At 41.3% G+C, this 24279-nt stretch overlaps 1 protein-coding gene across 7 annotated transcripts in view; it reads right to left on the reverse strand.

Moving 5' to 3' along the window:
- Positions 1–24279, reverse strand: part of KLF12 (KLF transcription factor 12) — a 244415-nt gene that overhangs the window by 66613 nt on the left and 153523 nt on the right. For all 7 annotated transcript variants that reach the window (XM_084306475.1, XM_084306478.1, XM_084306477.1 and 4 more), the window contains 2 exons: positions 22092–22638; positions 4970–5105 (listed from right to left, as the gene is read on the reverse strand). In XM_084306475.1, the coding sequence (XP_084162601.1) occupies positions 4970–5105; positions 22092–22638 (683 nt within the window). The remainder of the gene's footprint in view (positions 1–4969; positions 5106–22091; positions 22639–24279) is intronic.

Consider the following 24279-nt stretch of genomic DNA (forward strand, 5'->3'; position numbering starts at 1 on the left):
TCACATCCCGATGACAAATCACATTTCTATGAATTAACTGCAGCTATCACTACAAGTATTCAGGATTTCCTCTCTGAATTTTATGTCTCTACTTCATCCCAGAGAAACAAGAAGGTTACTCAAGCAACATTAGTTTATATGCACAGTCCATCTTCTCCTTGACATGGAAAAATGGTTTCATCAGAGGGGTTCCCTCCACCTCCACCTCAAAAGGAGAAGAAATGTCTGTAAGGGCAGGAAGAGAAATTTCTGGATCTCTGGATTTTAAACAACACACTGGTCAAAAGTTCGCACTAAAAACCACCCTCCCTCTGTCTCTCCCACTTCTGCCCTCAGTCTCTGCAGGTAGGAGTAATCACATGGCATATGTTCGGGGGAGAGAGTTACAAGGTCTAAAATACCGAGGTTTTACGGTGCATGTGTGCAGGGCAAGAAGAAGCTGAATGCCCTATTCAAGGTTTATGTTGCTGTGTGCCATGGGATGGCTTCTGTGCCCCACTGCATTGGGGTGGGAGGGCTGCCATGCTGAGGGAACAGGATGCTGCCTCCAAAAGGGGAACTTAAAAAGTTTTACTGGTCTTCTAGGGCTCAACTAATGCTTTCTCTTTTCTTGGCTTTATAAAGAATTCTGGAGTGTATCTGAGATTTGACCCTGAATATATGATGCTATTCTGGCTGTGTAATAAGCACCCAGTGGTGTCAGGCATATCGAGGCAAATCTGCTCTTTGTTAGAGAGCTACATGTCAGAATGAGTTTGTAAAACATGCTACGAAAAGGATGAAATGTTGCTTACAGTGCAAAGCCCACTGAAATCTACATATAGTGGCGATATTTATTATCAACCAGAGCAAATTATCTGAGATTAATAAATTATTCCTAGTCCAAGTTATGGTAAGGCACAGGAACTGCCATAAAGCAGCACTCTCACATAAAGAAATTTCACCCAAGTGCCCTGCTGGAAATAATGACTTTGTTTATCTATAACTTTACATTATTGATTGGGTTTGCTGAACTGAAGAAGGACTATGAAGTAATTCCAAAAGAAGTACTGAGAAATCTGCAAGCTCTGCCAATATAAAGCTAGCAGTAAGAAGGCAATTTTCCTGAGAAAAAATAGTCATACTTGGTTATTTTACAAATATGCAAGTGAATTACATTCTGTTTAAGTAAATAAGAACTAATGCCAAACATGTGGCTCTTAGTGTTTGACTGTCAGAATTTTTACTGGTAAGATTTTTTTTTCTAGTTAGACTATAGTGTACTGAAAACAAAGCAGAAACACAGGAGGATGGCTTCAGTTTTAAAGGACACGAAAAGCAAAGCTGTCACATGGGCATTCCAAACTGTCCTATGACCTAGCCACATAAGGGTAATTTGCAAGGCAACAAGCTTAAAAATCACAGAATCATTAAGCTTGGAAAAGACCTTCAAGACCATCTGGTCCAACCATCTCCCTACTACCAATATTACCCACTAAACCATGTCCCTAAGCGCCCCACCTCCAACCTTGCCTTGAACACCCCCAGGGACAGTAACTCCACCACCTCCCTGGGCCACCCGTTCCAATGCCTGACTACTCTTTCTGAGAAGAAATGTCTCCGCTTTTCCAACCTAAATCTCCCCTGATGCAGCTTGAGACCATTCCCTCTAGTCCTGTCACTAGTTACCTGTGAGAAGAGGCCAACCCCCAGCTCCCTACACCTTCCTTTCAGGTAGCTGTAGAAAGCAAATAGGTCTCCCCTGAGCCTCCTCTTCTCCAGACTAAACAACCTGGCTATATTAAAACAATTCCCCCTCCCCAGACAATGACTATTTAAGTTTCCTTCAGCTTATGGTTAAAGCCTTGGCACTTCTAACACCACCGAGCAGATTTAGATCCAAAGGAAGATGTTGGTACATGTGGTACCGATTCCCAGCTGGTGGCACACTAACTCCTGAGTCACGCCATGGGGTGGCTTACCCTCACCTCACACCAGAGAACTACAGGGCCTGCAGTGAATGGGGAGGAATTGGAGCTCATGGGCTTAACTCTCTCCCTAAATTAGACAGCTAGCATAGTTTCAAAGAATTAACACTTGGGCACATCACCTGCTGTGTGCTCCATGTGCAGTGAAGACAGAAAACTAGCTTGGATGCAGGTATCTATGCTGCAGATGTCCAATTAGGCAGTTGGAGAATAAGGGCCAATAGACAAATATATATACATATATATATATAATTAAATATCCTTATGAAGAACAATTTTAAAAATGTCTGAAACACAACCTGGAAAAGGCCCATTGTTGTCTGGCACGTGCCACCATCATGTAAAAATTAGGCTTAGCGTTACGTTTAACAAAGGCAAGACTGCACAACAGCAATATAATATTGAAGGAAAGGATAATGCCATCCCTTTGGAGGTGCCATGCTGTACTTCCCAGATAGAAAGAGAAGACTCTCTCAGCAGTAAGCTATTTTTCATTGTTAACTGTAGAACTATTCACAAGAAAGCACTGACAAGCTCACTTAAGAAAGACTAAATGCTACAGGACAGTCTTCAATACTCTGAAGTCCAGCCTGCCTCACCTCAACACTTTGCTTAGACCTAAGACTTAGATTTAGACCAAGATTTAGGCAGTCTTTCTATGCATGCACCTACGCTGCCCAGTTACTCAGCAGAATGGTAGGTACTTTTCCACATCTTCAGAGGAAATTCCTGTCTACTAAGTTTAGGTGCTAAACTGAGCACACATGATCTCCCTTTGGAAAACTTCAAAGGCACTTTCCTCTCTGCAACAAAAGTATGTAGAATGTGGTCTTTTATTTTCAGAGGACTGCTTTGCTAGACATCTAAAATTAAGGTACACATTAGATGCCAAAATTATACAGAATGGAGCCTGTCTGTAAGGCAATATATTACAGACCAAGGAAGAAATGGATTGAGTGGAGTTGGTATAATGTGCTAACATCTCTTTTCAGCACGGCAGCTGTATGTACAGTGTCTATGACTGAGAATGAAGTGAAAAATAAGACAAATTGCAGATCACTGTCAAATTAAATTTTCCTAATGGGGCTTTTGAAATAAACTAACAGATTACTGTTTAAAATAACCTGTAACAAGGATGAGTTGATGTTATATTATTAAATTTCTTAATTTAATTCTTATGCTCCAGAGCCAGCCAAGCAATATTCGACACATTTTCCTTCACAAATTGTGGAATGCATTATTCCAAAAACGCTTTTCATGGTTTGACCAATTGTCTAAATGTTCCAGCAAAATCAATCACATAAAATAGTATCAGCCTGCCAGTCATATATTAAAAGTATTTGCTAGCTCTCCATGTCTCTTTCTCTTTTCATTAATTAGGCAAAACTATTTAGTTCAAAATCATGACGGGTTGTATTATTTTTCTGGCTTATTATGTGTGCTATAAACTGAGAAAAAAATACTTAGCACTTCAGGGCCTGGTGTTGTTACTAGCAAATTCAAAATATGTGTGAGGCCTGTCAATCAAGCAGCAGTGTCACTTGTGAAGAATTGTTTTCTTCCTTTACCACTGTCAGAATGGGAGCATACTAATTACAGTGGGAGCCAACACTTGGCCATAATGAACTCCCTCTCTGCTTAGGGGGAATGTAGATTTGGGGATCATGGTTACTGTGCTTGACCAGAAAAAGAATTAGTGGGTGCCTGGTGAAAGCCCTGCTGAGTTGTGAGAGGTGGTGTTTCAGAGAGGCAGCATGGCTGGATGCTCTTACAGGCTCTCAGCTGATGTCTGCAGTACAGGATCACTACCACCAGTCTTTGCAACACCACATCTTCCTTCCTGCATCTTTGGGAATGGGTAAGAGGGGTGACTTGGGTGGCAAAAAGGATGATATAAGGAACACCTCAGGAAGAAAACCCATTGGCCAACTGCCCAAACAATGCAAAAAACATAGTTCCCCCTCAACACACAGCTTAGTTTTCTCTCAGCGTATAGAACATTGCTTTGGGAACATCAGCACTTCTGGCTATTGATGGCATGGAAAAAATAAAAACCAACAATATGTAAGTACTTTTAGATATCGAGTTATGACATTTAAAATTAATTTATAATAAATTATATAACAGTGTCTAATGGCCTTTATTATATCCCTTCCTATTTAATAACGTCCAGAATGCCCACAGTTTGAACCTCTCGGATAGAGTAATATGTTTTGTAGGGGTAGCACAGGCTTTAGTGCCTGGAGGCTCTAGTTCTATTTCCAGCTCTGCTTCAGACTTACAGGGTGACCTTTACACATAACCTCATTTTCCTCACCTATGAAATGGGGATATTAATACTTATTTACCTCACAGTTGGTTCCCTTCCAGCTGCTACAGTGACTGAGCAAGCTTATGCATCTACAGAATTACTAATGTTAGTGATAAACTTTTCCTTTTTTTTTTTTTTTTTTTTTTTTTTTTTAAGTAAGCAATAAAGGAATTAAATTAAGAACTTGGGTTTTGTCCCTCCAGTAAGTAAAAGCACGCAGAAAAATAACAGTAATGGAAAAAATGTTCAAAGCCCCTCACTAATTTCCTTTCAATTACTCTATTCTGCATGAGACATGTAGGTGATTTCTATTTGATGGCAACTCGATGAAGCTTCCTGATGCTGCTTTCAGTCAAGAAGAAAGTGAGGTGTTTTTTTCAGAGGAAGTCTAACCTGGAGTGAATATAAAAAACACTACAAGCTTTGCAAGTAAATAAAGGAGAAATAACTTTAATCTGAAACTTTAGCTAAGAATTAGAGAGGAGAGAAAGAAGTGAAAAGAGAAGCAGAGAAAGCAGACAGAAGCAGCAATCTCTTCCTAAAGGGAATGCAGCTGAACAGAAAGGATGCTGGCAGGTACACCGGCTTGCAGAGGGGAGGACACCTCCACGGAGCTGCCGATGGATGGTGTCTCCATCAGCCAGGGAACACCTTGGTGATACTCATCTCACTCTGAGAATATGATACTTACTCTTGTACTGCTCTGGCTATGGAGAGCGCTGTAGATCCAGTTTCATTAACGCTATCTAAGGTCACATTTGGCAGGTCGTCATCATCACTGTCACTTTTAATTTGTCTGGGAGATAGGCCTCGGGGGTCCATTTGTGCTGGAAAGAGACATATAATGGATTAATATGAGTGCGCTGAAATTAATCTTGTCCCAGAGCAACATTAGGGTGTACAACACATCTATCTGCTTAGGCTGGATGGCATGGTTTACTCTGAGCTTCACAAATCAGACGATGAATTTGCAAAGTCCTCTAGCAGTACTACAGATATACACAAACGTTTCTGCCTGTATGCAAATGCCCAAATGCACACAGACTACAGGAATGCGCTCTGCAGACTTGAACTACTGAATGCAAATAAAACTATATACACAGTGTTTGTCAAAAATTCAGTTCACCCTCAAGTTAATTTATTCTGGTTGACTTCTGAAAGTGAAGATAAAGTGGTACCTCTACCTTGTACAACACAGCACACCTGAGAGCAAATTTTACAGCCAAATTTCAAGAGCAATTGTTTGATTTTGACTGTCCATCTTGAGACACCAGGTGGAGATCCATGTCACTCCAGTCAATCAAAAGCTAGGCAGCTAAAATAGGCCAGTTGTCCTGGTTTCTGAATCAATTCAACACCTGTGCGAACCACTGAAGATGACTTGTCTCCACATTACATGTGTCAAAGACTCTACAAACAATTTTGCACAGATGCCTAACTTACAGGTGATTGATGCTGGCTAATGTATCTTCTTCCTTTAAGTCAGATTTGTTGGAAAAATCACATGCTCTCAGGTCTTAAGAAAATCCAAACATCAACATTGCAGGATTATTTTGTCCATCTACAGTTTACTGTTTAGTAATGCCCTGGGTGTCCACGGCAAGGTGCTGACAGCTGAGGGCTCCTCTGTGAGGAGAGGCTGGGGCTGCCCCATGTCAGACAGCCGATTCCAGCTGGCTCCAATGGCCCCACCACAGCAGCCAAGGTGGCGGCGCCTTGGGGAAAACGTACATAAGAAAGGGCAAAACACTGCACAGGCAGCGAGGAAAAGAGCGAGAAACAGTCTTGTGAACATCAAGATCAGAAAAGAAGGAGAGGGAGGAGGTGCTCCAGGTGCCAGAGTGGAGGTTCCCCTGCAGACTGTGGAGGACGACACAGCAGAGAAGATGTTTCCCTGCAGCCTGTGGAGAGAGCCACCGTGGAGCAGACACCCATACTGCAGCCTATGGAGGAACCCATGCTGCAGGAGGTGGGTATGTCCCAAAGGACCTGCAACCTTTTCAGGAGCAGGCTCTTATGACAAGAAGTGCAAGCCATGGTGAGCCCACACAGGAGCAGGCTTATCCTGATGGACTGCAGCCTGTGGAGGACTCACTTTGGAGCAGCAGAAAAATGCGAGGAGGAAGGAGCAGCACAGATGAACTGCAATAAACTGACCGCAAGCCCCATTCCCCTCTGCTGTTCATACTGGGCAAGGAGGTAGAGGGGTTGGGAATGAAGGAGTGAAGCCAAGCCTGGGAAAAGGTGGGTGTGTGTCCCAACCATCCCGATTGTTTTTAATTGGCAGTAAGTTAAATTAATTTTCCCCAAGTCAAGACTGATTTGCCCATGACAGTAATTGGTAAGGGATCTCCCTGTCTTTATCTCAACCCATGACCTCTTCCATCTTCTATCTCCCTGTGCCCTGCTGAAGAGGGGAAGTGAGAGAGCAGTTGGGTGGGCTCTGGCAGACAGCCACGGTCAGCCCTTCTGAGGTACGTTTTGTGAAGAAAAGAGACAGTGAAGGAAAGGAGAGCAGAAATGTGGGCTACATGCCTACCCTTTAATCTTATCTGCTGCCCTCCACAGGGAAGCAAGGATAACCCTTCTCAGGGGAGCAACTGAGTATGGGCAGGGAGAGGAAACCAAGAGGTGAAGTGACAGGGACCTTGGGGCACAACCGTGACCTGGGATGTTCCCAAAAGGAACTGGGGAGTTGCATGTACCAGGGGACAGATTCAGAGACAAAGTTGAAAGGTGATGTAAAGAGAGACACTCCTCCTCACCCATGAAATACCATGTGGGATTAGTAACCTCTGAGAGACACCGAAAGCATCTGGAGTAGAGAGCAAAACTGGAGAGATGCCTGACTCTGCAAGGGGGAAGCAGGGAGGGCAGGCAAGAGATTTGTTTACAAATGTGTTTATTTTGTTTGGCCAGGTGAAATAGGGGAACCCAAGATTATTTATTTAAAGAGCTTACTGTTCCAGTTTGTTAGCTTGTATTCTCCTACAACACAGTGTCAGAGAGAGGACACTTTCTGGGCTTTGCTACATGTGTTTTGGGAAAGCTTTTATTCCCTGTCAGCTCTGCCTAAGCAGAGCCCCGCACAACAGGTTCCCTTCAGAGATCACAGAATCACAGAATGGCTTGGGCTGGAAGGGGCCTTAAAGATCCTCTAGCTCCAAGGCAGGGACACTTCCGACCAGACCAGGTTGCTCAAAGGCCCATCCAACCTGGGCTTGAACACCTCTAGGCATGGGGCATCAACAGCTTCTCTTAGCAACCTGTTCCAGTGCCTCAACACCCTCTGAGTAAAGAATTTCTACCTAGTATCTAACCTAAACCTACCTTTTTTTTTTTTTTTTTTTTTTTTTTTTAAAGTTTGAAACCATTACTCCTTGCCCTATCACTACACCCCCTGACAAATAGTCCCTCTCTAACCAGGCCTCAGTCAACTTCCACCAAACTAAAGCCTACAATACCCTGAAGAAGTAAGGTTTTGCAGTCCCCTTCATTCAAACGCATGCTTCTTTTTCTTGCTTTAAGAGGATACAGAATCACTGAATACCTCTTGCAGGCAGATGCTACGGGCTTCTTCAACAGAAAGGTTCTTAACAGCCTTACCAAAACATGGGGAGAGGGTAGGAACATAAATATAGTTATAGGCATACAGCTAGAGAAATCTGTTTTCTTCAAAGTGAAAATGCACAGTATTTGTAAACTCTAGCTCTGTCCACCTAAAGCACCAGGAAGAAAAAGAAAAAAAAAAAAAGAAAGAAAGAAAAAAAAAAGTATACTTTGGCTTCATTTAAGTCACCCAGGTCTAGGTCTATAGCTAGAAAGGAACTCTGAAAGCCACAGTTAAATTTCCCATTTTGCTGTACTTCTCAAGTTGCCATGTTCACTGATGAACAGGGACTGAGCAACGCTGAAGAATGGGAGGGAAATGGATACTCCAAGAGCTATGCAGCCATAAAAGTAGCACTGATGGATAGCTGGGCTCTTGAAAAGAAAGCACTCTCTAAATGAGTGATGGCTGTAGGGAAAGTTGGTCTTAAATTTTAATTTATACCTTGGCTATGAACTACTTCTAAGTGAAAGAACAGTGAGTGATTATAACTACCCTTCAGCCACATTTTTATTTATGTTAAAGAAGAAATTACTATTAAAATATGTTCAGTAAGCTAATGCAACAACCCCTTCCTGAAGCACAGTGCAGTTACAGATGCACAGTATTACTTCTATTAGCTTTCTATTAAGACAGTTTAGGTGCCTCAGTAATACTGGCTGCATTCTGATTGCTTGTTTTGTCTTCACATACGCTAAAGCAAACACCTTTTCCTTATCAAAACAGAGATTGTTAACAATGAAAGATGAGCTGCAATGAGACAAACATATAGGAACTTAGAAATTGTTCATAACATTCAATTATTTTAGGTAGAATAAGCACCATTCTATGTTTCTTAAAGTCACAACTTACTCATGATGGTATTCAATGTGTTTCTGAGCATCAGTGGTACTCTAGTACTTGTTTTAAGAGCAACTAAACCCTCTAGCCAGCTGATTTAGCCTCTCAAAACTATTTGTAAAGAAGGTGCTACTTCTGAGGATACTTATACCCCAATAAGGCTACCTTGCTATATACAATTTAAGATGATTATTACTTATCTTGTTACCTTTTTTGTCTTTCTTTAAGTGAATCTCATTGCAAGAAGTTACGTGTTTATATCTATACAACAATTAAGTATTTCTAAAAGTGACATATGTGAAAGCTGACATTTGTTAGTGCATTTAAAATTGTAATAAAAATATGTATGTAATACTTTGCATTTACTGTGGCTTAACCCAACTGGTACTATGGCAAAAGTCTTAAACGGCTAGCTCAGAAACTTTCTTGATGTTTAAACCTAGGCTTAACTTAAAATCATAAAAGTTTTAAAGTAATTTAGCCCATAATATAGTTCTTATACACCAATATTGACCACTTAGCTACGAATACACCTACCCAGAAAGCTTGTATAAATGTATATGAAGAGTATTTTATGTACTTTTGTTCCTTATCAGACACACTGTTTCATTATTATTAGAGATTGTTGGAAGACTATTAAGACATTATTGAGACTCCTATCCTATCTGGTGTTGTTTCCACGTTACCTGAGGAATGTGTTAAGATGAAAACTCAACTATACTAAAACAGCACCTTCTTTTTGTTTGTGCCCAATGAGGTACATCCACTCTGTATACTCCTAATACAGCCATGAAGTAGCCAGTGGGATTGTGCATTTGCAGCTAAGGAAAATTGGACAATTCTGCCCCGTGGATGCTACTTGCTTCACCAGAAGCCAATGTCTGAGCACATCATGAGGTGTTGCGACACATGGGCATGGTGAGAGTGAAATGCTAGGAATGGAAATGGATCTTTGAGCAAATTCAAAGGCAGGGAATTCAAGGCCATTTTTTGTTATATTTTCACAGTGAAACGATTTAAAGATGATAATTAAATTAGAGAACGATGCAGGGATTATTCCCTTATTTTTAAATGTCAGCCATAGAGATAGAAGCCCTTTTTTGTCCTGCTTTTCATTCATAACCTCTTTTGCTCTGTCTTGGTCTTCCTACAACCCTCTCACTTTTCACTCTCCCTTTATGTCAGTGCTTTGCAAGCACTGGGGGAGAGCAAGTGATGTGGAGCAGGCTGGACCTAGAGGTGCTCCTCGCCCCAAGGACTCTCCCATACCAGACCAATGTACCACAAAGCAAGATGTGACCTATCTTGCTCCTTCCCCAGCTTGCAGACTGGGATGGACAAGATGCTGGTGAGCAGAGGTGAGTAGCCAGGAGTGCCTCTGACACCTGGCGTAAGCTGCCCTTGTCTTCTCCCCAGCATGGCTGCAGCTGCTGCAGGGAAAGGCAGCCTTTAAAACTATTCTCCTTCCTCAAATGAGCCATGTGAATAACCAACTGGCTGAAAGCCTAACAGATATCTCCTCCTCACCACTCACTACAGCATGCTAACTGCAGTACAGGATTTTTATACATTCAGAGTTCATGACTCCTACTAATGTCAACAGCTTTGCCTTTCTCTTGGACATCTAAGAACAACCATCGGACTGCTGGCACCAAGGTTTATAAATACCAGCAGCAGTTCATAAATGCTGAATTAAGAGTAATTATTGGCCTAATGAGCATCAGACTGGGAATAAGGAAGAGATGGAGGCAAGAGATAATTTAGCAAATGAGATGAAAAAGATGGAGGACAAGTGAGTAATGGAATACAATTGGCAAGCAAGGTGGAGGAGAGCCCACAAAACATGCCAGTGCATTTTAACCTTGCTTTGTGCCCTACATTGCTCTGAGGACCAAGCTTTTCCTTGAATTTAAGACCACAGGTCCAGAAGAAACCTCACCATGACACTGAATCAAGTCCTCCCTATCACAGGCAGACACATTTAATAAAGTTCAGGCTCTACAAATGAACAGGTTTTCTTGCTCTTGCTACTCCTCTTGAAAGGCAACATTTGTCCAACAGAGCTATCCAGTGGTTTTGTGAAGTGTGAATGAGGCTAAGGTGAGGCAAGTGAAAAGAATCAAGTTAGAGACAGCTTTCATGAGACAAAGGTGTCATTGAAAGAGCACAGGAGTTACAGAAGCAAGCTGTTAGCACTACACGCTGGAAAGACCGGCGAGCCAGGAGAGTTATTTAAGGCTGTCTGCAAGTACAGAAGGCTGCAAGTGGCCACATCATTTTCTGATCCTTTCTGCCAAAGAAAGTGCAGAGAATTGCTCTTGACACATGTACATATATGCAATCACTTCTCAATGACCACTTGTGCCAAAAAGGAGTTTCCTTTTTGGTGGTACAAGTGAACTCATCCTGAATTTGTTTTAAGGTGCAATGTGCAGATGGCTCTGAAGAAAGATGCATACCAGCCTGTAAATACTCCAGAACTTGGTCTACCATTAATACTGTATCTGAACCGCCAGTTGCCCATAGGAAAGTCAGATCTGGATCAGATATAAGATTGCTTCTATTTCTGTCGAATTAAACACAATTTTTTGGATATAAAGTTTATGTTGGCTGTGGGGGCCAGACAATACCTGATCCTGTGTTTTCGGGACAATATTACCCCTTCTAAAAAAGCTGGAACAGATTTAAACTTGCACAATGAGTTTTTAAGGAGTGTTGACTTATTTTGTGCTTTCTGGCACAAAATCTCCAGGAATGATCCAGTCTGCCAGCTCGAGGATGGACGAACCCCTTGGATCTAGGGGCCAGGATGCAGCCTTAACTTTCCCAGGGCAATAACATAACCACAAGGCCACACAATTGGAGTATTTTTCTCCTCCTCCACTCTCTAAATGTGTGCTTCTGTTTGCACCAGGGCAGGCATGCTTCATGTGAAACTTTGATTTGGGAATCACTCCAGGCATGCTTAGGTGTGTTTTGTTTCCCATCAGCAAGCTCAGCATTTTGGGACAATGAACAGAGCTGAGCTCCCTCGAGAGATGGCAAAAAGAGGTTTGCTCCACCCTAACACCATCCTAATCACTCAACTTCTTCCCAGCAATTTAGAGATACGCAGCTCAAGTGCTGTGGCCTGGTTGCTTAGGCCATGCACTGTTGAAAAAACTGGGGTTGGATGCCTGTAGTAGGTGGTCTGAATATGTCTTCTTTTTTGGGTGAAACAGGCTGTGCACTAACATACCTCTGCAACTGCAGGCAGTTTTCAGTTACCACAACCTGATCTGATTTCCTCAAATCAAATTTCCTGCGAGTGATAGGGATGAAAATTCATCCCATCGGTAGGCTCACTGAGATCCACTAGAAGCAATTTCACATCTACACACTGCTTTTGATTTAAAAGCAAATCGGGGCCCCTTGGGTTAAAAATGAATGAAATATTTAAGAGCAGAAGAAAACTAAGTAACCATCAGGAGTTTTGCCTCTCTTTATAGCTAAGCCACGTAGTATGAGCTAATGCTGAAATGACTCATTACAAGATGATGCTTGCTGGTGTGAAAATAGAGAAAAATTCAGCATCCTGAAATACTGAAGCGGCTGGCTCATTTTATTTTAATACCTCGGTTTTCTGAATTAAGTTAACTTATCTGCTAATAGCTTTGCGAACATACATGTAGTCCTGCTGATACACCACAGCATAATAAAAACTGAATCACACTTAGTTGCACTGTTAAAATAATTAAAAATCTATTTCTGCTTTGTGAACGGATTTCCAAATTCAGAGCTGGTTTGCTCTGTTTTCACACGTTAAACTCCACACTGTGCTTCCTCTGAAAAACACCTAGTATTCAGCATGCTGGCCGAAGTGATTGCTCATGATGTGGTTTCCCAGTGGCCTTGACATCCCACCACTAGGTCTGCAGGAATAAAATTCTGCAGAAATGAGCACTTCTGAGGTACCTCAAATAAGCCTTAAAGATCCACGCTTGTTATTTTCTTAGAAACTTTGCAACTTTTCCTCTCCTGTTGCTTCCAGTGCATGATGACATACAGCAGCTAAAAGAAGATCCTATCTAGTTTTAAGTGGCAGTCGCTCTGCACTAACCTCCATTAAGAATGAAAAACCAAATATTACCCCATGCCCCCAAATTTACATTTTCAAGAACCTCATCTGTGCGACTGTTACACACATGCGTGTGTACAGAGGGAGGCAGCAAGGTGCCATTTGCTGCCAAACTCCCAGAAGGATGGCACTGGAAAATACAATTAAGAAAATTACACCTCCACCCCTTGCTGGGGAGAAGAGAGGAGCCTTCGGCAGGTGACTCGGTTGTGCCTTATTTTCCTGAGAAAGGAGGAAAAGTTTCTGGGGCATCTCAGAAGTGCCTGAAGAAGGGACAATGGCAACAACGCTGCTCCCACTCACTCACTCCCACCCTCTGTCCCCTTCCACCACTAATGCATCTTGGTGACATCTTGGTCCCTAGCAGCAATGCTGAACAAAATGATCCCTGGCCAAACTGGCTCATTTGGAAGAGGAGGAATTCACAGGGGAACACAGTAATCATCATTAAAATCAGCGATCTGCCAACAGTTATGAATACCGCAGTGTCTCAAACATAACTTTGCTCTCTGTATTTGGCGTGTGGCACAGTTCAGTACCTGAAATAACTGCCTGTGTAACTCTGCAGCCAGCAAGCCCCAACCTTTTCTGAAAATCCTCCTTCTTGGCAGGTTTCCAGAGAACAGGAACCCAATGCCAAGTTCTCCAGCAGGAAAACGCCGAAGGAGATCATCACAGAGGCTGCAATGTGTTTTAAATGATGGAAACAACACTTTCAGACATAGATGTACGCAAGGTATTTGAAACAAAGTCCTCGGAGATTAAGTGCTATGCTCAGGTTTACCTAGCGTGTTTCAGACAGGTGTCTCAGGAAACCAAATCCTGGCTCTAGAGACCCAACAAATGCACTCGTGGCAATGATGGCATCCACGATTTTCTCCTCGTAAGCTGGTACGTACTATACAAAGCACACATAGGGTATTTTTCTTCCTATTTAAAGTTCATTATAAGCACTGTGTGCGTTGAAAAATGCTCTGGGCGCACCTATCAGATTTTCCATCAAAACAGCTCAGTGTCTGGTAGGGGCAGCAGAATTGGTCGATTTATTTCATAAAACTTTATGTACAAAGCAGCAGTATCCATGAACTTAATGGTCAGAATATCGAGTCTACAGGGGTAATTTTTATTACAATTTATGGCAAGATTACCCATACACCACAGTATTTGGATTTTATTGAGATTTTATGGGACTATATGGCTACAGCAGTTAACTGCACCCAGCATAGCTATGGTTCACAAGGAATGGGAATTGGCACCGAACACAGTGTAACTAATCTACCAGAGAATATTAATTGCTAGGATCCCATCAAAGGCAATATCTAAAATCATTTCACCAATCACATAATTCGCACGAAACCTGCAGAAGAGTAGCTGTGTGTAGAAATGTAAAGGTGAGAGCGATTGCATGGATGGAATATATGCACATATGTAAGAACCTCTGTCGCTGGGTTGTGTACAGAAACATACAACACCATTTTTTATTTTTTTTTTAGACAAAGGATTTTGTTCCTTCCCAGCTACTGGAATGTTGTGGGATCTCATGTATGCAAAAACCAAACTACTGAGCCTACTGAGATTTAAACCATACTCAGCATAAAATACACAAATACTGTATCACCAAAAGTAAACAGGGAAAACAATGACAGATTATATTTAATACTAAATAAAATACCACAAAGCCACTACAAAAATAGTAGCAGATTGCAACTAACACATTTCAACAGTCTACAGATATATAAGACACCAGAAAGTTTCCAGTAGGTTGGTCCAACCCACAGTAAAACCCAAGGCAGGGATAAAGTAAATGAGAAGTTTTATGCATGTGTTTCAGCTGGATCCAAATTTGTGGGTTAAAAGCAACTAGATCAAAGCTCAGGGCTGACAAGAGTATGGAACTGAAGGACCAGAGGCATTCTTGGCGCTGAAGACAAGGAATTAACAGCTTCCAATAGGTGTAGGGACTCAGGACATGTCGAAATGGCCTTCCTAATCCTTCTTATGCTTGGCTTCACAAACAAAGCTGGAATACATATCTACCTCATTTCCCTTCCAAACCGGCTGCTAACAAGAAACATATATGATGCTAAATCCATTGCTGATAAATATTTGAAGAGTGCGTGCTTCTGTGGTGAAAAAATCTACACGTGTCACTAGTGAGTCGCAAGGTCTGACTTTTCTAGAGATTTAAGTAGAAGACTGCCAACACAAGCTACTTTGTCTGAAACAACCTCCTTCTCAGTTCTAAGCAGCAAAGTATATCTTGCAACCTGTATTTTAGCTCTCCATTCTGGTAAGAATTACTGTTTACTTCAGTTCTTAAATATATGCGCTATCTCCAGTGACAGGGGTTCCTCCCCGAACACAAGCCTGCTTCTCTCCCTGGCTAGCCATTGCCAACCTGCTTCTCCTTTCCAAGAACCACTAATATTTCTTCCAGACACTGCGGTAACAGAGGGATTGAGATTCACATAGCAAACATTTTGAGGGGTAGGAAGGTGGAGGCAGACAGGTTGGAGTATGTACCGCCTCGAAAGATGTGTGTCCAACAACAAAAAATTACAGCTAATCCAGAAACTCTCCACCCTGGTGCAACTCAGATCCAAAATCTACTGAAATGCAGAAAGGATAATCGCTTCCCATGAAATGAAAAAGGCAACATTACTGGTTTTAATTAAGCGTCTCTTCCATAGCATGAATTATACAAGCAGACCATACAATCTGACCTTTAAACATACGGAATGGTTCTTAGATTTGTAACTTTGTACTACAAATTGCATTAACATTTGTGGGATAAACTTTACAGTTGGTGGAAATATAGCGTGTATGTGTATATAAATACAGTAGACTGTACTTTAAAAAAATGGGTGGTGAATAACATAATCTAGTAGTATTACCTGTTTTAAATCACAGCAAAATCTGTAGCAACAGGTACTGTGTTTACTACTTATGAGTCTATCAACATTTAGGAATATGGCATGTGTAAGCTGTGAAAAGAGGAAATCCTGATATTTCTCCTAGGTCTATACACAGATGTAGCAACATACAAATAGTCTGTGCCAGTGTCTTTATGGGGGCTTACATACATGAGAAGGTGAAGTTCAGGTGTCAAATTTAAGTTTGTAATGTTTTGAGTGCTGTATTTTGCAACTTGCTGCATCTTCTGAAAACTTTAAAAACTTTAAAGAGTGAAAAAACACCTGAACCTGAAGAAAACAGAAGTGCCAAAGTTGTGGAGGTCTTTGGTGCACCATCACCAGGGGGAGCTTCTGGAACATCCTTCAATGAATGGAGCAACTCTATGAAGTATGGAGACCTGTTTTTAGGGATATTATCTTTGACAAAATCTGCCGCTAGAGGGATATGATTTGCCAGTAGTATTTGTGGATATCATCTGAGAGGAAAGCAGTAGAAAGACTCAGGCTAATTGGACCAGAGTCTGTAGGGGAATGTGCTGTTACCATGCCGGGCCGTTTTGCTCCTCTCTATCAGAGCCTCTCCTTGTTCCCTTCCACAGTACAAATTCTGCCTGGATATCTTTTCTTTCAAAATCCCAGCAAACCTTCTCCTTGCCTTTCTTGTGTTTTTTACCCCTTAAGGGGATTTTGATTTTTTTTTCAGAGCTCCATACTTGGCTGGCTTTCTACAAGTGCTTATGAATACCAAAAAACAGACAACCATCCAAACTAAACCCGAGGCTCATGGCACAATGCCACAGAGGTTCTAGAGTTTTGCACCAAAAAAAGCCGGTATAAATTTTTTCACATGGAAAATGCTACATTTTTTCTGTACTCTCGGTTTCAGAAAGAGCGGAATAGTTTTTCTTGAAACTTTGTTCTCAAAGTAATAATAGAAAAAGAAAAAAAAAAAAAAAAAAAAAGGAACAGCCTGAGGCAGAAATACAGCATGTAAAATGTTAGCCTAAATGGTTAACATATAGACAAACTTCAAGCAACTGAAGACAGGGTTTTAATGGAAACTCTTGGGCAACCTTATCCATAGGTGTTGCTACCTTCTGTGCCTCTAATTGCACCTTTGAGCAACACACGCTATTGCTGAACAGGGGGAAAGAGGTGAGGAAAGAGTTTTTCATGTATTTTAATGTGCTGGAATACTTAAATATATAATAATGCCTGGTGGTCATTGTGCACAAAAAAATCTTCAAACACTCTTCAAGGTTTTGGATGACCAGAGAACAATGGTGACCACTGAAGGAAGCAATCTTTTCCCTGCAGACAGTAGGGGAGTGTGCATGTAACTAAATGTGTGTGTGCACATCTGAGATTAGAGGGTTTTGGGATTACAGAAAGCTGTCAAAAATGTATAGGTATTTAGTAAGACTTTGCAAATGTCCAGTGTTGTATTACCAACACTGATCCCAAATGTATAGTCTTCTGATTACCTTCTAATTATGACATTTTAATAAGTTCCTAAAATGCTCCAATCCTGATTTTGGCTTAAAATAGGTGAAATGAGAGGTTTTCATCCTGCAACAAGACCCAATCTGACTGAAGGGTGCTTTTGTAGCATGATACATAGGGAATGCAGTGTGTGACGCAGGACCTGATGGGATGCTCACATCTGTGCCTGGTCAAGTTATGGAGCAGATCCTCCTAGAAACCATAGTAAGGTGTATGGAAGACAGGGAAGTGACTGCGGACAAGGGAAGAGCAACTGCCATCATCTACCCGGACTTTAACAAAACCTTTTATATATTCCCAAACGGCATTCTTTTCTGTAAATTGGAGAGACGTAGATTTGAGGGATGGACTGTTCAGTGGATAAGCAATTGGCTAGATGTCCACATCCAAAGGGTAGTGCTCAAAGCCTCAATGTCCAGGTGGAGACCAGAGAAGAATGGTGTCCCTCAGAGGACCCTGACTGTTCAGTATCTTCATTGGTGACATGGACATGTCACTGTCCATGGGGGTGTTCAAGTAAAGATTGGACCTGGTGCTTAGGGACATTGTTTAGTGGGTGGCATTGGTAGTAGGGTGATGTCTGGACCAGACATTCTGGAGTTCTCTTCCAACCTTAATGATTCTATGAATCTATGACAGTGGGACTGAGTGCATCCTCAAGTTTTCAGATGACATCAAGCTGAGTAGTGCAGTTAACACTTCATAGGGAGGAGATGCCATACAGAGGGACCTCGACAGGCTTCAAAAGTGGGCCCAAATGGAACCGATGAAGTTCAACAAGGACAAATACAAAGTCCAACCCATGTGCAGGGACAATCCCAACTGTACAGGATGGGTGACGAATGGACTGAGAGCAGCCCTGTGCAGAACTTGGGGGTGTTGGTGGATGAAAAATTCAACATGAGCTGTCAATGTGTCCTTGCAGCCCAGAAAGCCAACCCTATCCTGAGCTGCATCAAAAGCAGCATGGCCAGCAAGACAAGGGAGGTGATCTTCCCTCTCTGCTGTGCTCTCGTGAGATCCCACATGGAGCACTGTTTTCAGCTCTAGGGTCCCCAGCACAAGAAAGACATGAAGAAAGACATTAGAGCAGGTCCAGAGGATGCCCAGAGGTCTGGAGCATCTCTCCTATGAAGAGAGGCTGGGAGAGCTGGGGTTGTTCAGCCAGGAGAAGAAAAGACTTTGGGGAGACCTAAGTGAAGTCTTATTTAAAGGGAGCCTAAAGGAAAGATGGGGATGGATTCTTTACGAGGGAATTTAGACAAGGGATAATGGTTTTAAACTAAAAGAAAGCAGACATACAAGAAATATAAGGATGAAATCCCTCACTCTAAGAGAGGTGAGACACTGGAACAGGTTTCTCAGAGACGCTGTGAATGCCCCATACCTGGAGGTGCTCAAGGCCTAGTCGGATAGGGCTTTGAGCAACCTGGCCTGGTGTGAGGTGGGACACGGGGAGTGCCCATGGCAGGAGGTTGGAACTAGATGAGCTTTAAGGTCCCTTCCAACCCAAACCATTCTGTGACTGTATGCTGCTAGCAGCTCATGTACACGGGAGCTAACTCTCTGCAAACTCATCCGGTTTTCAATGCTGCAGAAAAGGTTTGATTTAAGGTGAAACCTTGTGACTGAAAAACATGAGAGAGGAGGCAGGACAGAGAGCAGAAATGATAAGCACATTTGGAGGGAGAAAAGTAGATCTGTGATTCTCCTGAAGGACTAGACTGTGACTGAGAGCACCAGGATGAACGATTTAAGGAAGCATAGCAATAGAAAAGCAATAGAAAAGATGACAGTATGGGATAGAAATATTAACAGATAAGGAGGGAGAGATGAAGCAGAGCTGCCGAAACTAATGCTTAAAGGATAGTCTGGAAAGGCCAGTAAAGTTAAAAAAAAAAAAAAACATGGAGGCGAAAGGAGAGGAAGATAGAGGAGGAGACAGATTTCTTGTGCTGAACGGAAGAGAGAATTCAAACAAAACATGAAGAAAGATGTTTTTGCTTCAACTCCCTAGAAAGCAGCTGTTGGAAGGACAGTTTTGTTGGAGAGGAAGATGGACTTTATGGTTCCTGTGAAGGATTAGGGGAAGCAGAAAGACATCCGAGCAAAACATCTGGAGGCTGGATTAAAAGAAGGTGGTAGCTTGGGAAGTTTTTGCAATAAAACTAAAAATGAAAAGGTTCTAGTCAAACCTGGGAGGAAAAGCAAAATTCACCACAAGAAAAGTAAAACTGGGATCCGGAAGGGAATAACAATGAAAAATACTTATCTATATATCCCATTTCTTGCATTTTTTCCTAAGTACCCGTGACTAGAAAAATAGGAGAGATCTTAAATTTGGTCTCATGTAATTGTGTAAATCACGTAATTTTAGCATTGAAAAATGCTATCTGCTCAGGAAATCTCATTCAGGTGAAAAGGGCTTAGATATAGGGTAATGTAAAATACAAATTCAAGCTCTTCCCAATCACAAGTCTGTATCATCACCATTGTCTCTGATTTAGACCCAAAGCAGCAACAATACAGGGATTATGAGACAAATGTTCTCTATCCGTGGATTGACTTTGTTTCAGTGTGTGCATTTTTTTGGTTCTGAAAATGATCAATGTTCATGTGAAAGTTGACAGCAGTGACTTCACATGTTTCTAAATCTGCATTTCCCCATTGGATGGTAGAGGATTAGCTACCAATTCAATTCATCCAAGATGATGTGTTAGCATCTGTGTATATTTATTTCTTGTTTCCAGCACAAAAGCTGACTACTGAATGGAAGTTAGTCTGTGCATACATGAAATTTGTTTCCTCAGTTAACCTATGCAACATCACTGTTACATTTATACTGTTTTACATTAAAAAAGAAGAAAGAAAATCACACTTCAGCAAAAGATGACAAAAGATGACTACCTAGAGTAGATTGCTGCCCATTATTCTTCTATTGTATTTTTTCAAATTAACCTGAACATTTATATAAAAAGAATTAGTGATAGCAAAATGAGTAAAACTGATGAGAAAAAAATAAAAATAAAAGAAAGCTTAATCCCTTCTTTTTCTTTAGCTATACATTAATAGGTGCTGCAGGGCTGGTTAATGATCTCTGCCAATAATCATACAAAGGAGAGATTGTCAGGGCAGCTCAGGAGGCCTAGAGCTTGTGGGCTGAAATCCCTACAGTACATTAAATTCTGGAATTTGGTTGACGAAGCCAGGGTAGTGAATTTCCAGTTTTACAAGATCAGGAGGTGCTTCACATGGAGGAGACTATTACCAGAGCCAACTAGCACCTTTGGAAAAAAAACAAATGGGAGAAATTCCGGATGAGCTCAAGGTCAGGTGCTGCTTAAAGCTCCAAAACCAAAATACAGACTAAAATTTAACTTTTTTTTTTTTTTTAAACAATACAGTGAAACATTCTGCTTTCATTTATCACTTTTTGACAAAATGCCACAAGGTCCTAAAACTACATCATAGTATGAAGTGTACTAAGATTTCTTAAGCTGCAATTTTGAGGCTTAAAAAAACACAGATCTGCTGTGTGCTTGTTTCCTATGGTCTATGCCTGTCAAAAGGACATATCCCATACTTGGGAACTGAGGGAATGGGAGGAGAACCAAAGACTGATGGACAACGAGATACTACTAAACAACAGAATGATCCATCACTGTGGAATGATCCATCACCATACAGTAATACACAGTCGTCAGTGCATCAAAAATAGACAGGAGAGTTGAAGAAGAAAGGTCTTGCAGTTGTAGAGATTTTTTCGTTATGCAATTAGGTACTCAAGAGATGTTATGAGATGTATTACTAAATGCCCCATAGCGTCATAAGCCCTAACATAAGGTTATCTGTCAGTACCCTCCCATTCCACCTCATGCAATACCTCATTTCAGGGGAGAATTGATCATATTTTATTCACCCATAAACAATGAACCTTGAAATGAGTCTCCCTCATTCCCTACATCATGTTCCCATCCCTATCTCTAATGCCTTCTCTACAGAGTTACGCTTTCCAAAGCATCCGAGCACATCTGTTTTCTCTTTTCTTCCTCCACCCACCATGTCACCATCTCTAACAATTTTTGCTGCCTTGGTAACTGTTGCTTTCTCATTTTTTCTTGCTCTCCAGCTCCCCTTTTTGTGTTCTTTGGACTTCTCTCCAAGGAGTGTATCTGTCCTGGCATGTGCTTTCCTCCTCCCTTCACACCTCCATGAGCCTCTTATGTCCTGTGTCTGCAAAAATCATTCCCAACATATACACTCTGTGTGGTTTCCTTCCCTTTTGCTGTTTAATCTGGAAGAGGCAACCTAATTCAAAATATTGCACTGCCACTCCTTGAGCCTAATAAAACCTACTTCTCTGCAGCTGCTACCATTCTTTGTTCCAAAAGCCTTTCCTTCTCGTGTTCCTAGAGCACAACAAGTGCTTTCTCTTGCATGGAAACAACCTCTCTGACTGTCTTTTCCCTGCCAAATCTCTCAAATCTCTCTCTGTCCTTTTTTTTTTTTTTTTTTTTTTTTTAAGAACTGTATCATCTGGTGAGTTTTCCATGTCCATCTATGAGGGAGGATTGATTTCAATACTTGACATGAGTTGCCTGAGCACTTATCACCACTGCTGACCTCAACCCTTTTTTTTTGTATTTATTTTAAAGAGCACCTATGATATGGCTTTTAGAGGTTCGTCCCCGGTAACAAAAGTTTTATGTCCTTCCAGCATATGACATAGCAAGTTTGTAAACTAACAGCTTTATAAGGTTGTTATGTTTTCCTCCTAGAAGAATAGTTTTAGAGATGCCACAGACGCACAGAACCAGTTCCACCTTACCTTTGACATGGCTTCTCCCGTCCTCCAACAGTGGTACTACTATAGTGTTGTTCATATTCCCAGGTGATCTCACAGCTGTATAGACAACAGGTACCGACTGTACCACCACGGGTATACGGTGCACGTGACTCATTTTGTTGGACTGCAAGTTCATGGGGCTTGAAGGTGGAACTGGATGGATAATGTGCAAAAACTGCTGGCCTCCAACACCAGATGCAGAGGCCACAAGAGGACCTGGAGTTAATACTGATGGGACAGATGCTGCTGAGGATACTGACGTTATTACCGTGGGCGATGAAGCTGGTCGACTAGAAGAAGAAGAAGAAGTAGAAGTAGAAGAAGGGGAGGAGGCTGATGCTGTCATGGAAACTGGTGAAGATGAGGCTGCTGTAGGGGACGATCTGGCTTTGTTTATTGATAAGTCCACTGGTTCAGTCTGTGTTTGGAAATGGTCTGTAGATAATGAATCCTCCGGGGGATCTGCCTTCATGTTGTTAAGTAACAAGGGTACAGCTTCCATATCTGGGTAGTTGTGGACGTTTGGAGACTGTTGCGGAAAGACAAAGGACATATTTTTAGTTACATATGTGGCTAAAGGTGATGTGAACACACAATTGCTAACACACGCTTATCAGACAAGTTGGTCCTGAAAACCACAGGATTTGTTCCTCTTTCTTGCGTCAGCTTGTAATTTAAAGGACAAATCATGATACAAAGCACACACTTGTTTAGTTTGAACAGATTATAAAGAAAAATTTATATTCCCATTTCTTAGAAGGTGTCAGGATTAACTGTTCGAAATCACCCTGCTTCTTTGAAGTATTCTCAAACTGTTTGGCTGCAAAAATTTTTAAACCTCCACAAGTAGCCACTATTTATATTGACAGAATATTTCCTCCTTAAGTACACCTCTACGCCATTGTGTCATCCCCAATGGACATGGTCACCAATGTTTTTTAAGCAACTTTCCAAATGTTTGATTATTGTAATGTCCTCCTGCTTGTCTACCTTTTTCTAGTCTAAGCAGACATTGCTTCATCTTTCTGTCATAAGTGACCTTTAAAAGAACAAGCCTTAGGACTTGTTTGCTCTCTGCAGCAATTTTTAATTTTGTCTACACCTCTTTTCAGAAGGTTGCGCCTTACACTAAATGCATCAAGCACTTCAGTTCAGTGTTTGACTTTCTGCATTCTCTACTGTTACAGATAGTGAACTTGCAGGTCAGCAGACAGCCCTACGCTTGTATGCTTACCCTCTTAAAGGTAACAATGGCTGCAACAATTCCTTATTCTGAATTAGCATGTTAGATATCCTTCATCAATGCTACATTTTATGTTTTTTATTTGTTTTATTTACTAATTAAGTACAAGTTTCCTGAATTTGAAAAATAGCATGGTGCTTAAGGCCAACTCTTTCAAAGCAAATTTATTCTAGACTGGTGTCATCTGCTATTTTTATAGTTTTATTCCTTATTTCTATCGTCAAAGTGGTTAATAGAATTTTTGAATAATAATAGTAAGGCAAAGATAGATCCCTGGAGAAGCCCATTTGATATATCTTTCCTTTTTGACAGTACATCATTAATAACTACTCCTAAAAAATGTTTTTCAAGCAATTTTCAATAGGAAGAGCAAGGAAGGACGTGCCCATCGATAACCTGGTAGTAAGACAAAGCACAGCTCTCAGCTCCTCAGCTAAATATTTCCATGGCACTGCACTGCAGCACTGACGCTCTGTGGGCTCAGTGCCACAGGCACACACACTTCACTACCTACTGTAGTATAGAACCCAACCTAGACAAAAAACATTTGCCAAGCTACTTCAAACCTTGACCCAAAACAATTCTTCCATACACAGATCTAATAAATTATCTTTTTGTGGTACCTAAACAGCTCCAAATGCATTCTCTCATTCTCAAGATAATAGTATTTATAAAAAAAAAAAAATCAACATATTGTCAGAAACATTTAAAGCCACAAACATTTTAGTTAGTCTACGCTAAGTAGGCTTACAATCAAGCAAGCTATGAATTTGCTTTGGGATTTTTATAATTAACTATGTTAAATATTTTCATTGAGAATCCTCTTGGTTTTGAGTCAGAGCCAAATCTCATCACAGAATGGAGTTCTATTGCAAAAGGAAAATAGAAACACTAACATTAAAAATTGTAAGAACAACAGCCTAAGTG

This window comes from Netta rufina (genome assembly GCF_964035555.1).
Source record: "Netta rufina genome assembly, chromosome: 1".
Lineage (NCBI taxonomy): Eukaryota > Metazoa > Chordata > Aves > Anseriformes > Anatidae > Netta > Netta rufina.